The sequence below is a fragment of the Candidozyma haemuli genome (genome assembly GCF_002926055.2).
Source record: "Candidozyma haemuli strain B11899 chromosome Unknown F_2014730914, whole genome shotgun sequence".
Classification (NCBI taxonomy): Eukaryota; Fungi; Ascomycota; class Pichiomycetes; order Serinales; family Metschnikowiaceae; genus Candidozyma; species Candidozyma haemuli.
This window is the reverse complement of record NW_020289912.1, coordinates 994,826-1,010,505: the sequence shown is the minus strand read 5'-3', so window position 1 is coordinate 1,010,505 and position 15,680 is coordinate 994,826. Positions and strand designations below refer to the sequence as shown.

Here is a 15,680-nt window from a genome sequence, read left to right as displayed (position 1 = left end):
TGGATCTATAAATCGTACCAGCTTCCCTGTAATATACCCAGAATACCCATAAATATACGGGCTGTTTTTGCCTAAAACGCATCTATAGCCACTTTCCATGTCCATTGTTCCGTACAATCACACCCAAGAAATTGTCTTCCATGATCCAAAAAACAGAATTCTCGTTCTCCACGATAACCAGGACAACTCTATACAGCTTCTTACATCCACTCAGTCAGAGAACGAGTACCCTTTGGCACTTTATAAGCCAGTAGGCCCCAATTACGTTCCTAACGTTTGTCCACACTGTGGCTCGCTACTAGGAGAATACCAAGGCCAAGCAGGTAATGTAAGACGAGGTAGCGGTGACAACCTACGTGATGAGAGTCTCCTAATGAAACCCCACGATGTGGTACCTGCTGGGTACATGCACGATGATTACTTTAAGATGCTTTCGAAGCTCTCTTATGGGCATGTTCTTGGAGAGCTGGGCTCGGAGGGTCTACCGGAGGATATCTTCAACCAGGGATACTTCAATCGGTTCTTTAGGAAGATCCCTCCTTTTGTATTGGGAAGCGGAGCCCATGCTCAGGTTTATAAGGTTATGCATGTTCTTAAAGATATCCAGCTAGGGGTGTATGCTGTGAAGAGAATTAACGTGGGAGACCATCTGGTGTATGTGGACCAAGTGCTTAACGAAGTGCTTATTCTATACGAATTGTCTGTGAAGGGCGCCAACGAGAATAACTTGATAAGGTACAATCACGTCTGGATGGAGCTAGGTGACTTGAAAGATCTGGATACGATTTTTTTGTCAGACAGGGAAGGATACAATCTGAAGAAGGGCGATAAGGTGCCCTATGTTTTTATTCTCCAGCAGTACTGCGGCGGAGGACATTTGGAGAATCTTATAATCAAGAACTTCCAGAAGGAGCAACATATGACAGCAAAGGAAAAGCTAGAGGCAGAGAGACTTAAGAGACGGAGGAGAAGGAAAAGTAACGAAAACGAGGATCCCACTCCCCTGGCCACAAAGAACTGGCTTAACGAATTTGAAATCTGGAAGTTCTTTAGAGACGTTGCAAACGGTGTGCATTATTTGCATTCCCATGGTATTCTTCATAGGGATTTGAAGCCTTCTAATTGTTTACTCGAGTCGGTATATGACCCTGAGCTTTTTAATGATTACGCATTTGATAATCAGGCCGATCTCGATCAGTTTGTGGGAAATATGCCCAAAGTGCTTGTTTCAGACTTTGGTGAAGGTAAATTCATTGATAAGCAGTTTTTGGCGGACCAGTCTATACGTATTGAAGACGACCTCAATAATGAGCTGAGAGGTAATACAGGCACGCTTGAATTTACTGATCCTCGATTGTGGACTTACGCCAAGTCAACCTTGAAAGCTCGCCGTGGTCTGAAGTTGGCCAATAGTTTCAGCTACAACAGCGACGTCTACTCGCTTGGAATGATTCTTTGTTATATATGCGCAGGCGCACTTCCTTTCACTGATAAACTCACAGACCAGACAGACCCAGAGCAAATCCGGAGAGACATATCTAAATGGTATCAAAAACTCACGCCAGAGTCGTTCCATACATGGTTTATGGAGAAAGTAAGCAGAACTATTGGTGTTTCAGAAGCTGCAAAAGATTTTGAGATCCTCATCTACATGACACTTAAAGGGGGCGAAGAGCCCTTGGATGTTACTTCAGCAACTGTGATTGACTACTTGGACTCAATGAAATGGAAACATTTCTTGTTCACCCGCAAAAGAGACAGGAAACTTTCTGAGGTGAGCGCCCGAGATGACGTTTCTTTCGATGACGAAAACGTCTTGGACTTACCGAAAGAGTACACAGAGAGCCGTTCTACCAGTCTACCGGTTACTCCAAGGACCAGCAACAAAATGAAACAGGTTGTCTTTCATCTTGCACAGTTTCTTCTTTCCGAGTATGCTCTGCATGAGTATGTGAAAGTCAGCAGGGGTGTAAAGTTCATCAACCTCGTATGTCTTTCGATGATAGCCCTTGAAATGGACCCCAAAATTTACTGGCCATCGTTTTACACTTGCGTGGGTATCCTGACCATATGTGATCTTATGTTTTTTGCAGCCATGGTCCAGAAGTTGATGTGATCTGCATACAAGACTGATGATAATGAGGCCTACCAAAAAAAATCAATCCAAGCTCATTGCAACTCATGGGACAGAAGAGAGGTAAAGATGTCCAGCCTGCGGTCACGCGGAAACGGCAAAAGAAGATCAAGAAGAAGAGACATGAGCCTTCAGAGAACGTGAGCGAAGGGAATTTTGAGGTATTGAATGTTGAAGACGAGGAACCCGACAAGAACCAAGACATCATCTTAGTGGACTCTGAGGAAGACAAGGGAGAGGATAGCGATGTTGTTGTTGTGTCTGATGGCGAAGCTGCTTCTGAAGTGGTTGCCAGTGATGTTCCTGAGACGACTCCAAAGAAAGCCCTGAAACCGAAGAAGGCCAAAGGTAATGGTTCTAATGGAAAACCAGAGAATGATATCGTTAGAGGCTCTGACTTTATAGAATTCGGTTTCAGCTCATCCGAGTCAGAGCATGATGAAGGTGAAGAGAATTATTCGGATGATGGTATCCTCAGTGATGACGACTCTGGTTCTCATCATGTCAGTCTACAAAGCAAGCTGGCCTACCCTTGGGTGAAAGGACATGATCACTCGAAGCAAAAAGAAATCGCTGACTGGCTCACGCTCGAAATCAAGGATTTTGTCAACTACATTTCACCGTCATCACAAGAGATCACCAATAGAAACACGCTCGTTAATAATCTCAAAGCGAAGATCTCGCAGTTCTGGCCCAAGACCCAGGCACATGTTTTCGGGTCTTGTGCTACAGATCTTTATCTTCCTGGTTCAGATATTGACATGGTTATTATATCGACTACTGGTGATTACGAGCAGAGACAGAGATTATATTCCCTCGCTTCCCATCTACGGAAAAACCAGCTCGCGAAGAATATTGAGGTGATTGCAACTGCAAAAGTCCCAATCATTAAGTTTGTTGATCCTACATTCAACATTCATGTCGATATCTCTTTTGAAAGAAGTAATGGTCTAGATGCTGCCAGAAGGATACGTCGGTGGTTGGACCTAACGCCCGGCCTTCGAGAATTGGTACTTATCATTAAGCAATTCCTCCGATCAAGAAAGCTCAACAACGTGCACGTGGGTGGTCTTGGTGGTTATGCTACAATTATCATGGTCTATCATTTTCTTAAACTTCATCCACGAGTGTCTACTGGTAACATTTCAGTTATGGACAACTTGGGGACATTATTGATCGAGTTCTTCGAGCTTTATGGCAGAAACTTCTCGTACGATGATTTGGTCATTGCCATAAACTCGGATGATGATTCGCCAAAATATTTGCTTAAATCGAGACATCCAGTACTCACAACAGGAAGAGGTATCTTTTCTATCATCATTCAAGATCCATCTGATCCTGCCAACAATATCACAAGATCATCATACAATCTCAGAGACATCAAAAAGGCTTTCGGAGGTGCGTATCAGTTGCTCGTGGACAAATGCTATGAGCTCAACGGTGCTAGTTACCGTAACAGGATAAATCAACTGATCTTGGGTGATATCATCAAATACCGCGGAAAGGATAGAGATTTCAACGACGATAGAGATAAGGTCGCAAACCACGCATTGATTGAACATGAGGACGACGAGAGTGATGGGGCTGACGGTAATGACAAATATTATCTTTCCGACATGACACTGGAAAGTGAAATTGAAGAACCGCCTAGAAAGAAGGCCAAAGCTGAGGAGCCCCAAGTTTCCCTTGAGCTTTCAGGTGACCGCTTAATACAGTCAGCAGCACCAAATGGACCGAAGGCTCTGGTTGCAGAGTTCATGAGTGTTAATGATAACAATAGCGACGAGGAAGCGCCCAAGGGGGACGACAATCAGGCTGCTGAAGAAGATGACGCTAAGGATTATAACAAATACGTCAAGCGTGAGTATTGGAAGCTGAAGGGCTTGGAAACCAGCATATAATGATATCGATGACCATTGCATTAACAGCATGTAGAGCTTCTTGCACGAACGTTCAACAAAGAGATCGGTTGGGGTAGAGATTCAGACTCTTCAGTGTAGTTATCAAAGAAGTCTTGGTCTATCAGACCCACCATACTATCAAACATCTCCACAATTCCCTCTCCCTGTTTGGCACTGGTCATATACAAAGGAACGTTATTATCATTGCAAAACTCCCTTATACGCAGCAAGTCGATTTCAGACTCATCCACCAAGTCCTTTTTGTTACCCACAACCTTTACCTTAATGTCTGAAGGGCCCAGCACCTTGAGCTGGTCTACCCAGTATCTAGCCCTGTCAAATGAAGCGTCAGGACTTGAAAGATCAAAGCACACAAGTGCTTCTTTAGCGTTCCTATAGTACATTGGCGTAAGTGACTTGTAGCGTTCCTGGCCCGCGGTGTCCCATATCTCGAGCTTCACCGTCTTGTCATCTCTGGTATGTTCCTTAGATATGAATGCAGCACCAATTGTATTAGGCAGGTTTGGATCAAACTTATCAGACGTTAGTCTGTAAACAAGTGAGGTCTTTCCAACCGAGGAGTCTCCGAGGAGTACGACTTTGTACAGAGGAGGCATGAGTAGCTGGGGTGATAGTATAATGACCGAGAAGTGGTGATGGTGATGGTGATACTGGGAGATGCAGGATATCTGGGGTAAGTAGCCCCAACTTACGACGAAAAGGTCTAGAGGGGCCCTGAAAATTGGCTATTAGAGAACTTAGGTTTCGAATTTTTTTATGGTGTGTTTTGGTGGTTTTGTCTTGGGTCGTCTTGAAGAGGTGTCGTAAGAGGCTCCGCAGTTCCTCTGGTAAGTAGAAGAACCACACGGTTGCAGCCATAAATTGTTATTCGAATTCATATTGCAGTGAGTAAATAAAGAGACAGCTCTTTCTATCTCGAGTTAGAAATCTTCAAATTTCATAGCTTTATGGGGGCAATTGAAAGTATCGTTGTGATGTGAAACATAGGCTGAGCGAGCATAGCCAATGGAGCCTACAACTGCAAAAACACATTAAAACCCACTGTTATCTACCTCTCAGCAACCTTTACCCCCCCAAGCTGCTCCTTCCAAACTCCTTGGCCAATTGCACGTCAATTGCACAAGCGTGCTCCCAAAAGAGACACTCTCGGCATTGGACCTATGAAACACCGTGCATAGACAACAACCGGCCTCACATAACCTGCCTCTCGAAATCCCCCTCGCCTAAATTACCCCCTTACTTAATATAAGGACAAAAAGAGAAAGAATATATAAAAAAAAAACCACATGTTACTTAATGTGTGGCTCTTGTTCGCTTGGTGGTTAGCAGCCTTGTCTCACATAGGGGCACTTTCCTCGGCAAAAACTGGTGCCTTCACATCCCGGCAAGTAGAAAATCTGCACGCTTCCTCCACTGCCTCTTTTGGAAACCTACACTACAGGTTTTTTGAAAGTTTTTCTTGAACTGAATGGATTCGAAGTCTAGCTAATATCTCTGTTCTGTAATGAGTAACTCTATACATTCTCGGTTTGCAGCCATTTCGCAGCCACTATACGCAACCAGTGCTTGAATTTCGCAGCCAAAGTGGGTCTGCTTCTTTCCACCGATACTCAGCTAAATCCACCAGTGGACTCACATAATACAGGCTTTCAAGAGTAGAAGCAGTCAGATTTAGTTGAAAACACCCCATGGGAAGTTGCATGTTCTCTGTTCGCCAAACTTGACACTCAAGTTGTTCAAGGCTTCAAAGTCAGCTTCGCCAAGAGTAAACGTCTTCATGTTGGAGATGATTCTCTCTTCCTTGACGGACTTTGGCAACACCACGGTGTTTCTCTGAAGAGCCCAGGAAACAAGCACCTGGCCTGCGGACGCATTGTTGTTCTGGGCAATGGACTTGACCACTGGGTTCTCAAACAAAGGAGAGGTGGCAGAGCCCAATGGAGAGAAGGCCTCGACCAAGATGTTCTCCAGGTCCAAGTACTCCTTCAAGTCTGGCTGTGTCAACAAGGGGTGGGCCTCGATCTGGTTGACGACTGGCTTGATGGTGACTTCCTCATCAGCCAACAACTGCTCGACACGCTCCTTGGTGAAGTTGGAAACACCAATAGACTTGGCCTTACCGTTGTGGACAAGCTTTTGCATGTTCTTGTAAGTTTCAATAAAGTCGTAGTGGTGTGGCTGGGCGAGGATCTTCTCCTCAAGGTTGACTGGGTAGTGGATCAAGTACAAGTCGACGTAGTCCAAACCCAACTTCTTCAAGGACTCGTTCAAAGCACCCTCTGGGTCGTGGTGGTCGGCGTTCCACAACTTGGTGGTGACGAACACCTCCTCTCTTGGAACACCAGACTCTCTGATACCCTCACCGACTTGCTCCTCGTTCTTATACCTAGAAGCAGTGTCGATGTGTCTGTAACCATTTTGCAAAGCAGTCTTTACTGAAGCCCTGGCTTCGTCAGCATCAGTGACTTTGTAGGTACCCAAACCAATGGCTGGGATCTTGTTACCATCGTTAAGCTGATAGTACTCGTAGTTAGCTCTTGGGCCTTGCTCGGAAAAGTTAGCGGTTGGGGACATATTTGATTTGGTATGAAGTGTGTGGTTGGAACAGATCAACAGAGGAAGATTTGGCCCGTATTTATAGTGTTTCAGAGACGAGAGAGACAGAGCCAGAATCCGTGGCTGCAAACTAAAACGTAATAAGACATGGTGCATGAAAGCAGTTGTACCGCAAAACATGGGAGCAACAAAAAGAAAAACCTACATCAACGGGCTAATGTGTAGTTCATACTCATAAATGCAAATGGTAATGTTACATCCATTGGTAGCCGGCCCGGAGTTTTCTTTTTAAGGTTCGTGAATTCCAACTTGCGCCATACTCCACATAGAGCTTGTGGCTGGTGCATTGTTTCTCACCACTTATCAACAGTATGTCTTGAAGAAACCGGTGGTGTGTATGCAAAGTACTTAACAAACACGGAAAACCACGGGTACGTCATAGCTTTGTCTTTCTAAAAGCAAGCTTTGAGGGGCGCCGCCTTTTGTCTTCTCTGTGGAATGTATGCTACAAGTAGGAAAGCGCTTGAAGGTAACCATGCGCTCACTACGTCACAGAAGCTAATCCTTCTGTCCCGGGTAGCTCCCTTTCTGGGCTTTTTGGTGATTGCCGGCGTTTTTTGCCGCCAGACTTTCTTTCCTATATTTTTTTTTTTTTTTTCTTTCCACAAGCCAAGACCTCTCGTTCACCTTGGAACTGTCAAATTTACCGTTTGGTACGTATGGTCTCCTGTGTAAGAACAGAACAACCAAGTCGAGGATTATTGTTTTATGATGTAAACCTGCTTTTCTTTCTTTTCTTGCAATCCTGGGCTGGACATCCAAGATACCTGCAAATTAGGGTCCAGTACGAGATCTCCAGCTGGAACCATGAGGCTCTTGCAGCAGCAGCACTAGCGGCAGCAAGGGCCCTTGCTCGCCTCGTTTGTCTCACTACTGTTGCAGATTGTTGGAAGAAGAGCAACTAATAAGGATGCGAGCCATCACAGCCACATGCGTCCGAACAAACCTGTCTGATCGAGGAAGTTTGGGACAGCACAGCGGTAGGCAAGCCTTTCTTTTTTTTTTTTTTTTTTTTTGTCTTTTCTTATTTCTTGTTATTGGTAATGACGCCGAGACCGTTTCGCAGCCATTTCACAAGACATGGTCTACGATATAGAAACCTGGCAAAGTAGAGGCTTGTGAAAAAGAGCCCTGTCCCCGTGCTTCAACCTACTCTCTAAGGTTATCCTTGCTAGGAATCTCTTTGGTTTGTAGATCCTTATCAGCAGGTCCGAGGGTTATCCGTTTGTTTCAAGGAGTTCCCACTTCCACAAGAGTTAAGTGTTATTGCTTGCGCTTTTCGGTATCTATAGCACCTCGGGGTTCCAAGTTTCCGGCACCCTTCCCACTATCAGGCCAGGCTCCTGAACAATTTTCCGACGTTATTGTTGCGGACTACGAAGTACGGTGAGGTGCAGTGTGCTAAGCGAACCCGGCAGAAGCATGGCGGGTTTTCGTGTCTCTGACGTAATGCCGTCTTGTCTACTCGGTTACAGTGGCTGATCGTGGGATTTATTGTTTTGGGAAACCCCCTGAGCTTCCTTTCCGGGTTTAGTTACGCTTTCCCTCGTGCTCAAAAGCATAATAGCTTGCTCTCGTCATGCCAATTGAGAGCCACGCCTTCGTTCTGGCTTAATCGCTTGGTATGGATGGTCCTGAAAATCTCTCTTTTCCCCCCTCCCGGTAAAACCGTTTTCCTCCTTCCAACTGTATTTCTACATTTTCTTGTCTACACGACTATGGCTCCCCCTCCTTTCTTTTAACTGGTTACTGCATTCTTGTACAAAAATGAAAGGTAACGAATTTGGCTATTTCGATTTATGCAAACAACAAGCATTCCCAAGTTCCTCGAATTCGGAATTCACTTACACAAACCACTATGAAGTCTTTACAGTATGCTGGGTCACTTTTCCCTAAACAGAACTTTGTGTAATTTACTTATCTTCATGGAATAAAAAAAGGCTCAAGCTGGGCTGTGAAACAATATCCCTACGGTCACGATGCTGGTAATTATTTGTTATCTCTTTATCACCCATGCGTGAGAACTGATAACTCTGCGGCTGTACGAGCCTCTTTTTTCGAGCCCACAATAGTACCATTCACGACAGTGTAGATTGTGCTCCATGTATCCCACTTTCAACCCGTCGCGTTGCCATCTGTTTGCTCTATCCTTGTGGCAATTGTGTCCGAACATGCCAGCGAGCGGTTTTCGAAAGGGACAACTCTAAACGGCATGTCTTTGTACGTAGTCTCCACCTTCTCCTTTTCATCAGGGTACACCCTCGACTGATTTTTTTCCAGCACGAGGCAGGTTTACGTAACCACCCTCCTTGGCCACTATGGCTCGGTCAATAACATGGCAAAACTTTTCTTGGTGGTCCCGACTTCCGGGACTCATTGAGCCACGGAGATATCCGTGTATAAGGTGCTATATCTGTAGGTTACAGCATGCTACATTGCAGTTTCGAGAGTTGGAAGCACGTTCTCAAGCTCGCGGAGTTCTAGATCACCGAAGGGGTTTTTTTTGCCACATATGTCTCGGGTCTTGATATGCTTCTTTTCTTTTTCTTATTTCTTTATCTGTTTATTTATGAAGTCCTTACACGTAGCGTGTAATGGCTGCAAAGTCGAGCAACATAATCAACAAATTATACACAGGCATGGTGCATAGAGAAATGCTGTGGTTTATTTAATCTACAGTCCTGGTAATATGCAGATGTTCTGGCTTGATTATGGATTGTTGCTAGTGTTTCACATTATGTAGCGCAGTAGCCACCAAGTCTGGGAATCTAGTTCTCCTGGCTAGGACAATAAGTAAAGGAACCTGAACTTCTGAGGACTGTCTCTTAGTACTGCACAGGGCTCTTGCCAACGGCGGTAATCCAAGACACGAATCTTGAACTCGACAATAGTAAGCCAGCAACTACGGGTGAATGTGAAATTACACAAAACGGATGTCCCTGGTTGAGATATCATTGGTTGGGTGTCTAGATTTTGCGGTTACCTGGTCACGTGGGTTCTGAGTAACGTGAGGTTCGTGTGACCAGAAACCACCAGAAACAGTTTGCCACAAGAAACCCTCCAGACTAAGCTTTTTTCGATTTTGAAATAGTCAGATAGATTAATAGGCAGTTTAAGATTAGTATGTTGAGAAAAGAGCTCATTTGGTTGGATTTCTGATTTTTACAACCCTATTTTCAAAATGCGATTCACAGCATGGCTGCAAATCTGACGTAAATGTAGCAAAACTTTAAATAGACTTTGTCTTAAAAGTCATAAACCTTGAGTACTTTAAGGTTCGATGACAGAAACAGAAATTAATGGATCTGATGGAGCCGAGTAAATGTCGCTCCCCGATTCGTCAAAATTCTACTGCCAGTTACGTTTTACCAAATCCATTCAGCTACTAATTTATCAACTTCAACATCAATTGGTGTGCAAAATCTATACCACTTTTTGCCTCCTATCTTCTCTTTAACCTAGTGGTCACTCTCATAAAGACCACTTTTCCCTTGAATTTCAATTTAAGCTTCCCCGCTAGTCAAAATAAACTTGCAGAAGTACTTAAGCCCAGCCGAGACCTCCTCACCTACAGGTTCAATATACCTCTTTGGCAACAAGAAACCGTGCGATCCGCTGTCTCGAAGCTTCAATTGGTATGCCCAAAATGCCCTGTGATGGTACATATAATCAAGGGCAGTACCAGAACCCAATTCTGGAAGAAGATCCGAATCTCTGTCAAGACAAGCGGGCGACACAGCATAGTACTTACCAGAAGTCCAGCGGATAGACTTGGAGATGCCATAAGCGAGCTCAATCAAGTTCTCCTCGTCTCTTGGCTGATGTTCGCACAGGTAAACGTATGGATATAAGATTTCTTGGTCGTAAGAATGCAAGTCAATGTAGCCATGAATGTGGTGAGCTTCGTTAGTCTTGTTGAGGTACTCGTCCCACACACGCGCTTCATAGGCCTCGAATGGAATCTTGCCAGCATAGTCTTCGCTACAAACAGACTCCGAAGAAGGAGTCCAGTGGTAGTCAAACGAGTGGTCAATGTCAACACCTCTGCAGCTACCTTCATCACCACCTTCAACAGGCTGTCTGTTCTTTCTCCACAATCTGTCAGTTTCCCAAGAGTAGACGTATCCGTCAGGATTAAGCACAGGAATAAAGAGAAAGTCTAACTGAGCCAAGGTTTTTGAATCGTGCGGATTCTCTTCCCAATGGCGCAACATGGCATAGACACTGTAAAGCACAGTAGACACCGAGATCCATTCTCTAGCATGAACACCACCTGTGATGACAACGGTCTTCTTCTGTTCGTGATCGACATCCCTATCCTTAACCGAGAGATGAACCACACGGAAAGGACGGCCTTCGTAAGTATGGCCGATCGTCTCCATCTTGATGAGATCAGGGTACGTCTCCTCAAGCAAGTGCAACCACTGGTGGATATCCTCAAGCAGTCTGTAGTCCTTAAAGAACACCTCCGATGTAGTCTTAAAGTCAACCTCTTCGGCAAACACATTCTCTGTTTTATCTGGATACAGCTCGTACACTGCCTGGGCCAAGTCTGGGATTATGACTTCAGCCTTGGAGATATCAAATGCAGTGCCCAATTGTGCAAGTTGGGCCGAGTTCAACTGGACGTCCAAGGTCTGTTTGGCGCCGTTGCTCGACCATATTTTGAGTTTCTGATTCTTGAGGTATTTCAACGACTCGTTGGTATATGGCATCCTGACAACGAAGTCATTCTCATACTGGTTCAAGTCGATCGGGTGCTCGGCCTGGGGGACCAGCTTATAATGCTGCTTTTCCGAAGCATGGGGCATCAACCGAATTTGGGATGCAGCCACGACGGCGGCGAAAAGTATACCGAGCTTCATCTGGGTATTGGAGGTGATAAAGCTGTGATTGCTCTGAAACTGTACTATCTCGGGATGACATTTCTGGGTATCGGCACCTCCGTACCTCAGGCTTGGCCAAGGCCCTTGGCCCCTACGAAAGAAGTGGTTGTGCTAGAGAAATGATTGTATGAAGAGGACGACATAGGTGGTCGATATGAGGGGATGATTTTTTTATATGTTCTGTTTTACTTGGAATGGTGCTTTGAGTTGGTTACTTGAATGGCTGCGAAAAGTAACCCCAGAATGGGATGAATGCCTGGACCATCCCAGGAGGGATAGTATCACCAGTTTTAGTTTTGTACAAATCAAGCTGACTAAACTGTTATGTTCCTGATGTTGGTTGAATTTGAGTAGTGAATGCTATGTGATCAGGTGGATAGTTGGTTTATGGGAGGGCGAGGGTCGGCCCAGAGAGTCACAATGCCGAGTCAGAGCTCATCTATGCCATTGGAGGGATGGGTGGCAGAAAAAAGGGAAAACGTTTAATGTGAGGGAATTTAAAAACGCTAACGGTATTTCTTTGATCTTTTTTTGCCAAATGTCGCCTCTGGATTGAATATGAAATATATATAAGTTCCGCTTCCAAAGCTAGGACTAGAAATGAAGAGTCTTTGTATTTGTGTTATGCTGGTATTCCTTCTTCTGTTATTTTTTTTTGGACTTTTGCTATAGTATGCTTGAAGAAGTTCCCAATCGTTCTTTTGGATCCCGGTCTTTGCTGAATGGCACCAGAGATAATGCAATGGATGTTCCCTGGAAAGCAGTTTTAAGCGCGCAGGAAGGTGCATGCTGAAGTTTAATGTACTAGATCATCGCCGTGTACAGTACTTTCACAGAATGGTTGCAAAAAGAGGAATCATGGACGAATGCAACAGAAGTTTAACTGTGGCCAAAGAAACGGGAGAGTCTCAGATGACTTTTATGCTCTTTGGAGGATTCAGGTTCGGGATTTGGCGATGGGTCCCGGCTGCCAAAGTCAAACTGAGCATCCAAGTTGACTGGACGCGATAAGCGTTCTTTCTCTCCCATGTCAGCAAGATTCGTCAGCGATCCGTTTCTCGAATGCGATGGAGAAAGTGCCATTGCAAGCCTGCTCCGTTTCTTCTTCTCTTCGCGTGTATGTGAGATGTCAATATTTGCAAGCCAGTCATGAAAGTACTTCTCATCCTCTATAGGTTTCTGTAGCTGCTGCTGGTAATGGTAGATAGGCTTGACAACAATGCAGGGAACAAGAGCAAACTGAAGGAAGTACTTGGAGATGGAAGATTTGGAAAGGAACCCACGATGCTTATGGGGCTGCGGCTGTGGTTGGTGTGTGGGATGGGACAGATCAATAATGTTCTGCGACAGGCTCAGGCGCTGCAACTGCGCCCTCTCGTAGTTATGAGTACCCACAATCATCATAGCGGGTTTATACTCATCGATAGCGCCACGAAGAAGTTTCTGCGGCTTTCCGATCACGGCTTCGTAGACGAGCGAAATTTTCTTATTGTGGGTATTGAGTTGCTCTATCTTCGCAAGTACCTGTTCGCCCAACTCGTTGTCGACCCTCTTGTAAACCTTCTCGTCGAGCACTTGCAAAACAATGAGAGTGTCTCCGTTGACCAACATTTCCTGAAGTGCCCATTCGATCGCTCTGAGAGACTCCAAGTCGTTGCTGAATCCCAAAAGGTATGTCTTGTTGTTTCTGCGGAAACGGAACTGGGGATGTTTCACCTTAAGCGTGATGGCCTTGTGATGGTTATCGGAAAGCGTATCAAACGAAACGCCTCGTTCAAAAGACCCCAATCGCAGAAGCGGTGGTCTCTTGGCTGGTGAAGGTGACCGTAGACGCTGCGCCGCCGCCAGCACCGTAAGAAAAGCGTTGCTTCTTTCCGTTCCAGCAGGAGACAACGGCAGCGGCGACATCACGGAAACGTCAGAATCATAGTCATCATAGTAGAGTCTTCCCAAGAGGTCCAGCAGGTTATTTTCCAGTCGATACATATCCACAGACTCATCTGAAGTATCGAAAAGAAGAGCATTTAGCCTCGTGTTCTTATCCGTTTCCGTCTCTGGCACATCCTTAGCCTTCTGCTTTTTAGGAGCCTTCTCTTTATCATAAACCTTCTTGGGCGCATCGTCGTTATCGTCCCCATCAGCCTCTTCCCTATGGTGATTTCTCTCGTGACGTCTTGGCACAGGTGGCCCACGCCCCATGGGCGACATGGGAGATAAGCTCACATGGATAGGCCTCTGGTGGCTCTGGTGGTTATGGAATAAGCCCATTTTAGTTCGTGGTACTTTGGCGCAAACTCGACGTCTGATCTCTTTTAGTGGGCAGATCTTGCGACATAGTCTGTGATAAACACCAGCATGTGGAGGGCTGTCTGCAGTCCCCAGGGTAATTTAGGTCCCTAAGCAAGGAGATAGATGGTTGATAAAAGTAGAAGAAGGAAGAGAGTCCAGGGAAGTTACTGGAATAATGAAATTTGGAAAGAGCAGACGTTGTTTTAGACTGCAGCACTGGTGCTTAAGCGAAGACTGGTACTTATCGGTTAGCCGCGCGAGCCTTGTGGATCTCGTATTGTGGGGAAAGAATCAGGGCATAAACGGCGTTCTGGAGAGAATGCCGAAGACTTGGGTTCTAGGGTTAGTTAGGGTGGCTGGTATGGAAAGTGGTTGTGAAAATGCAATATGGGGGGTTTTTGGTGCTACCAGAAGTGTAGATCCTCAATAGGAGGTGAAGTATGAGAAAGGTGTGGACAGAGCTCCAAACATACCATAGTATGTGTTCACATGCAAGTGGTGGGTGTTTCCATTGGAAGGCTTTGATAAGAAGGGGGTGGAGACTTTCATAGTTGAAGGTTTGTAAGTTGTTTGGGTAAGAGATTCGTGGACTGGATGTGCTCGTGACCGTGCTTGTATCTCAGGTCAGCATGGCAAAGACGGTCATTTTCGAAATCTTCGTGTTTCGGTTACTATGTACATTTCCATATCTGTCGTCATGTCAACCTTGGTGAAGGTTGAGCGTTCTATTTTGTTTGTTCTGGGAGACTCATGTAACGACCGTTATCCACGCCCGAGTTGTGCTCCACAATGCCCCATATTCTGTCCATCTTCATACCTCCCACGTTATCGGCAACGTAAAAGTATCTCTTGTGGCCATCAAAGTCCTCTTGCCATGATCTGTATGGGATAATGTCATTTGTCTGGGGAGTGATCTGGAGAGACTTGTTACCAGAAACGGTCAAAAGCTGATTATATGTCTTTCCTCCAGTAGTATTGAGCTTCTCCATCACCAACTTCTCATCCGAAACCAAGTTTTCTAGCGTTTGCGGCTTGGTTTTATCGTACAAACGGAAGATACGCGTAACATAGTCTTTCGTCTTGAACTGAACAGCCAAAGCTGGACCCCACGTACCAGCAAGAGTAGCAAATGCGTATATATCGTCAAACTGGACCAGCTCATAAAGAAGCTTGGCTCCATAGAGGCCAATGACACCAAATGAGAGTGTTAAACGTTTGAGCATTGCAACGTACTTGGCGCCTGGCGCCTCATAAAGCGGCTCATAAGAAAGGCGGAAGTTATCTGGAAGCGCCACGTTCTTTAAACCTTTTCTGATATAGACAATGTCATTGTAAAGCGTAGGAGACCATGGGTTGTTGCCGGTGACGATCTCGTCAGTATCCACAGAGGAATCGTCAGATTTGAACGTCGTTTTATGACCGGCAAGACGTTTCTGCTGGAGAAGGACTCGAGAAATAGGTCTGCAGAGGCCTGCGTTCGTTCTTGCAAGCATTACTTGAAGTCTATTGAACATACTTTGAATGTAGCGAGTAATAAGGCAGATGGGTCGTGCGCTTACCGCAGCATCACCGATACCAGGCAACGCTTCCTGGACAAGCAAGGGAGGTAGAGAAAAAATGGTTATGGATTTAGAGAGGTCAAGAAGAAGCCAATAGAATAAACTGATCCCCTTTTGTTTATTATGTGGTGTCGTCGTCTATGGGTGCAAATGACGGTTTTCGCAACCATTCCACCATCAACCATAAATTACGCTTTCTGGACATACTTAGTACCATTCGATAGCCGCAAACTGCGCCAAAAAGGAGATTAAGTCACCCACTAATACATAAATT

The 15,680-nt window shown here is 45.2% G+C and overlaps 7 protein-coding genes across 7 annotated transcripts; 2 read left to right on the top strand and 5 right to left on the bottom strand. All coding sequences in view use genetic code 12, as the record gives it.

Moving 5' to 3' along the window:
- Positions 1-97: 97 nt before the first annotated feature.
- Positions 98-2,116, top strand: CXQ85_004108 (protein kinase; the record flags this gene model as incomplete). The annotated part of the gene is made up of 1 exon (XM_025487738.1): positions 98-2,116. The coding sequence occupies one exon, from the start codon at positions 98-100 to the stop codon at positions 2,114-2,116; it is 2,019 nt and encodes a 672-aa protein (XP_025344754.1).
- Positions 2,117-2,181: 65 nt separating this feature from the next.
- CXQ85_004107 (non-canonical poly(A) polymerase) lies at positions 2,182-4,035 on the top strand (the record flags this gene model as incomplete). Its single annotated transcript, XM_025487737.1, has 1 exon — positions 2,182-4,035. One exon carries the CDS (start codon positions 2,182-2,184, stop codon positions 4,033-4,035), a length of 1,854 nt encoding a protein of 617 aa, XP_025344753.1.
- Positions 4,036-4,055: 20 nt separating this feature from the next.
- On the bottom strand, positions 4,056-4,652 carry YPT53 (Rab family GTPase; the record flags this gene model as incomplete). The annotated part of the gene is made up of 1 exon (XM_025487736.1): positions 4,056-4,652. The coding sequence occupies one exon, from the start codon at positions 4,650-4,652 to the stop codon at positions 4,056-4,058; it is 597 nt and encodes a 198-aa protein (XP_025344752.1).
- Positions 4,653-5,727: 1,075 nt separating this feature from the next.
- Positions 5,728-6,630, bottom strand: CXQ85_004105 (aldo/keto reductase; the record flags this gene model as incomplete). The annotated part of the gene is made up of 1 exon (XM_025487735.1): positions 5,728-6,630. The coding sequence occupies one exon, from the start codon at positions 6,628-6,630 to the stop codon at positions 5,728-5,730; it is 903 nt and encodes a 300-aa protein (XP_025344751.1).
- Positions 6,631-10,175: 3,545 nt separating this feature from the next.
- ECM14 (putative metallocarboxypeptidase) lies at positions 10,176-11,537 on the bottom strand (the record flags this gene model as incomplete). The annotated part of the gene is made up of 1 exon (XM_025487734.1): positions 10,176-11,537. The coding sequence occupies one exon, from the start codon at positions 11,535-11,537 to the stop codon at positions 10,176-10,178; it is 1,362 nt and encodes a 453-aa protein (XP_025344750.1).
- A 900-nt stretch (positions 11,538-12,437) lies between these two features.
- CXQ85_004103 (uncharacterized protein) lies at positions 12,438-13,766 on the bottom strand (the record flags this gene model as incomplete). The annotated part of the gene is made up of 1 exon (XM_025487733.1): positions 12,438-13,766. One exon carries the CDS (start codon positions 13,764-13,766, stop codon positions 12,438-12,440), a length of 1,329 nt encoding a protein of 442 aa, XP_025344749.1.
- Positions 13,767-14,572: 806 nt separating this feature from the next.
- Positions 14,573-15,340, bottom strand: CXQ85_004102 (uncharacterized protein; the record flags this gene model as incomplete). Its single annotated transcript, XM_025487732.1, has 1 exon — positions 14,573-15,340. The coding sequence occupies one exon, from the start codon at positions 15,338-15,340 to the stop codon at positions 14,573-14,575; it is 768 nt and encodes a 255-aa protein (XP_025344748.1).
- Positions 15,341-15,680: the final 340 nt, after the last annotated feature.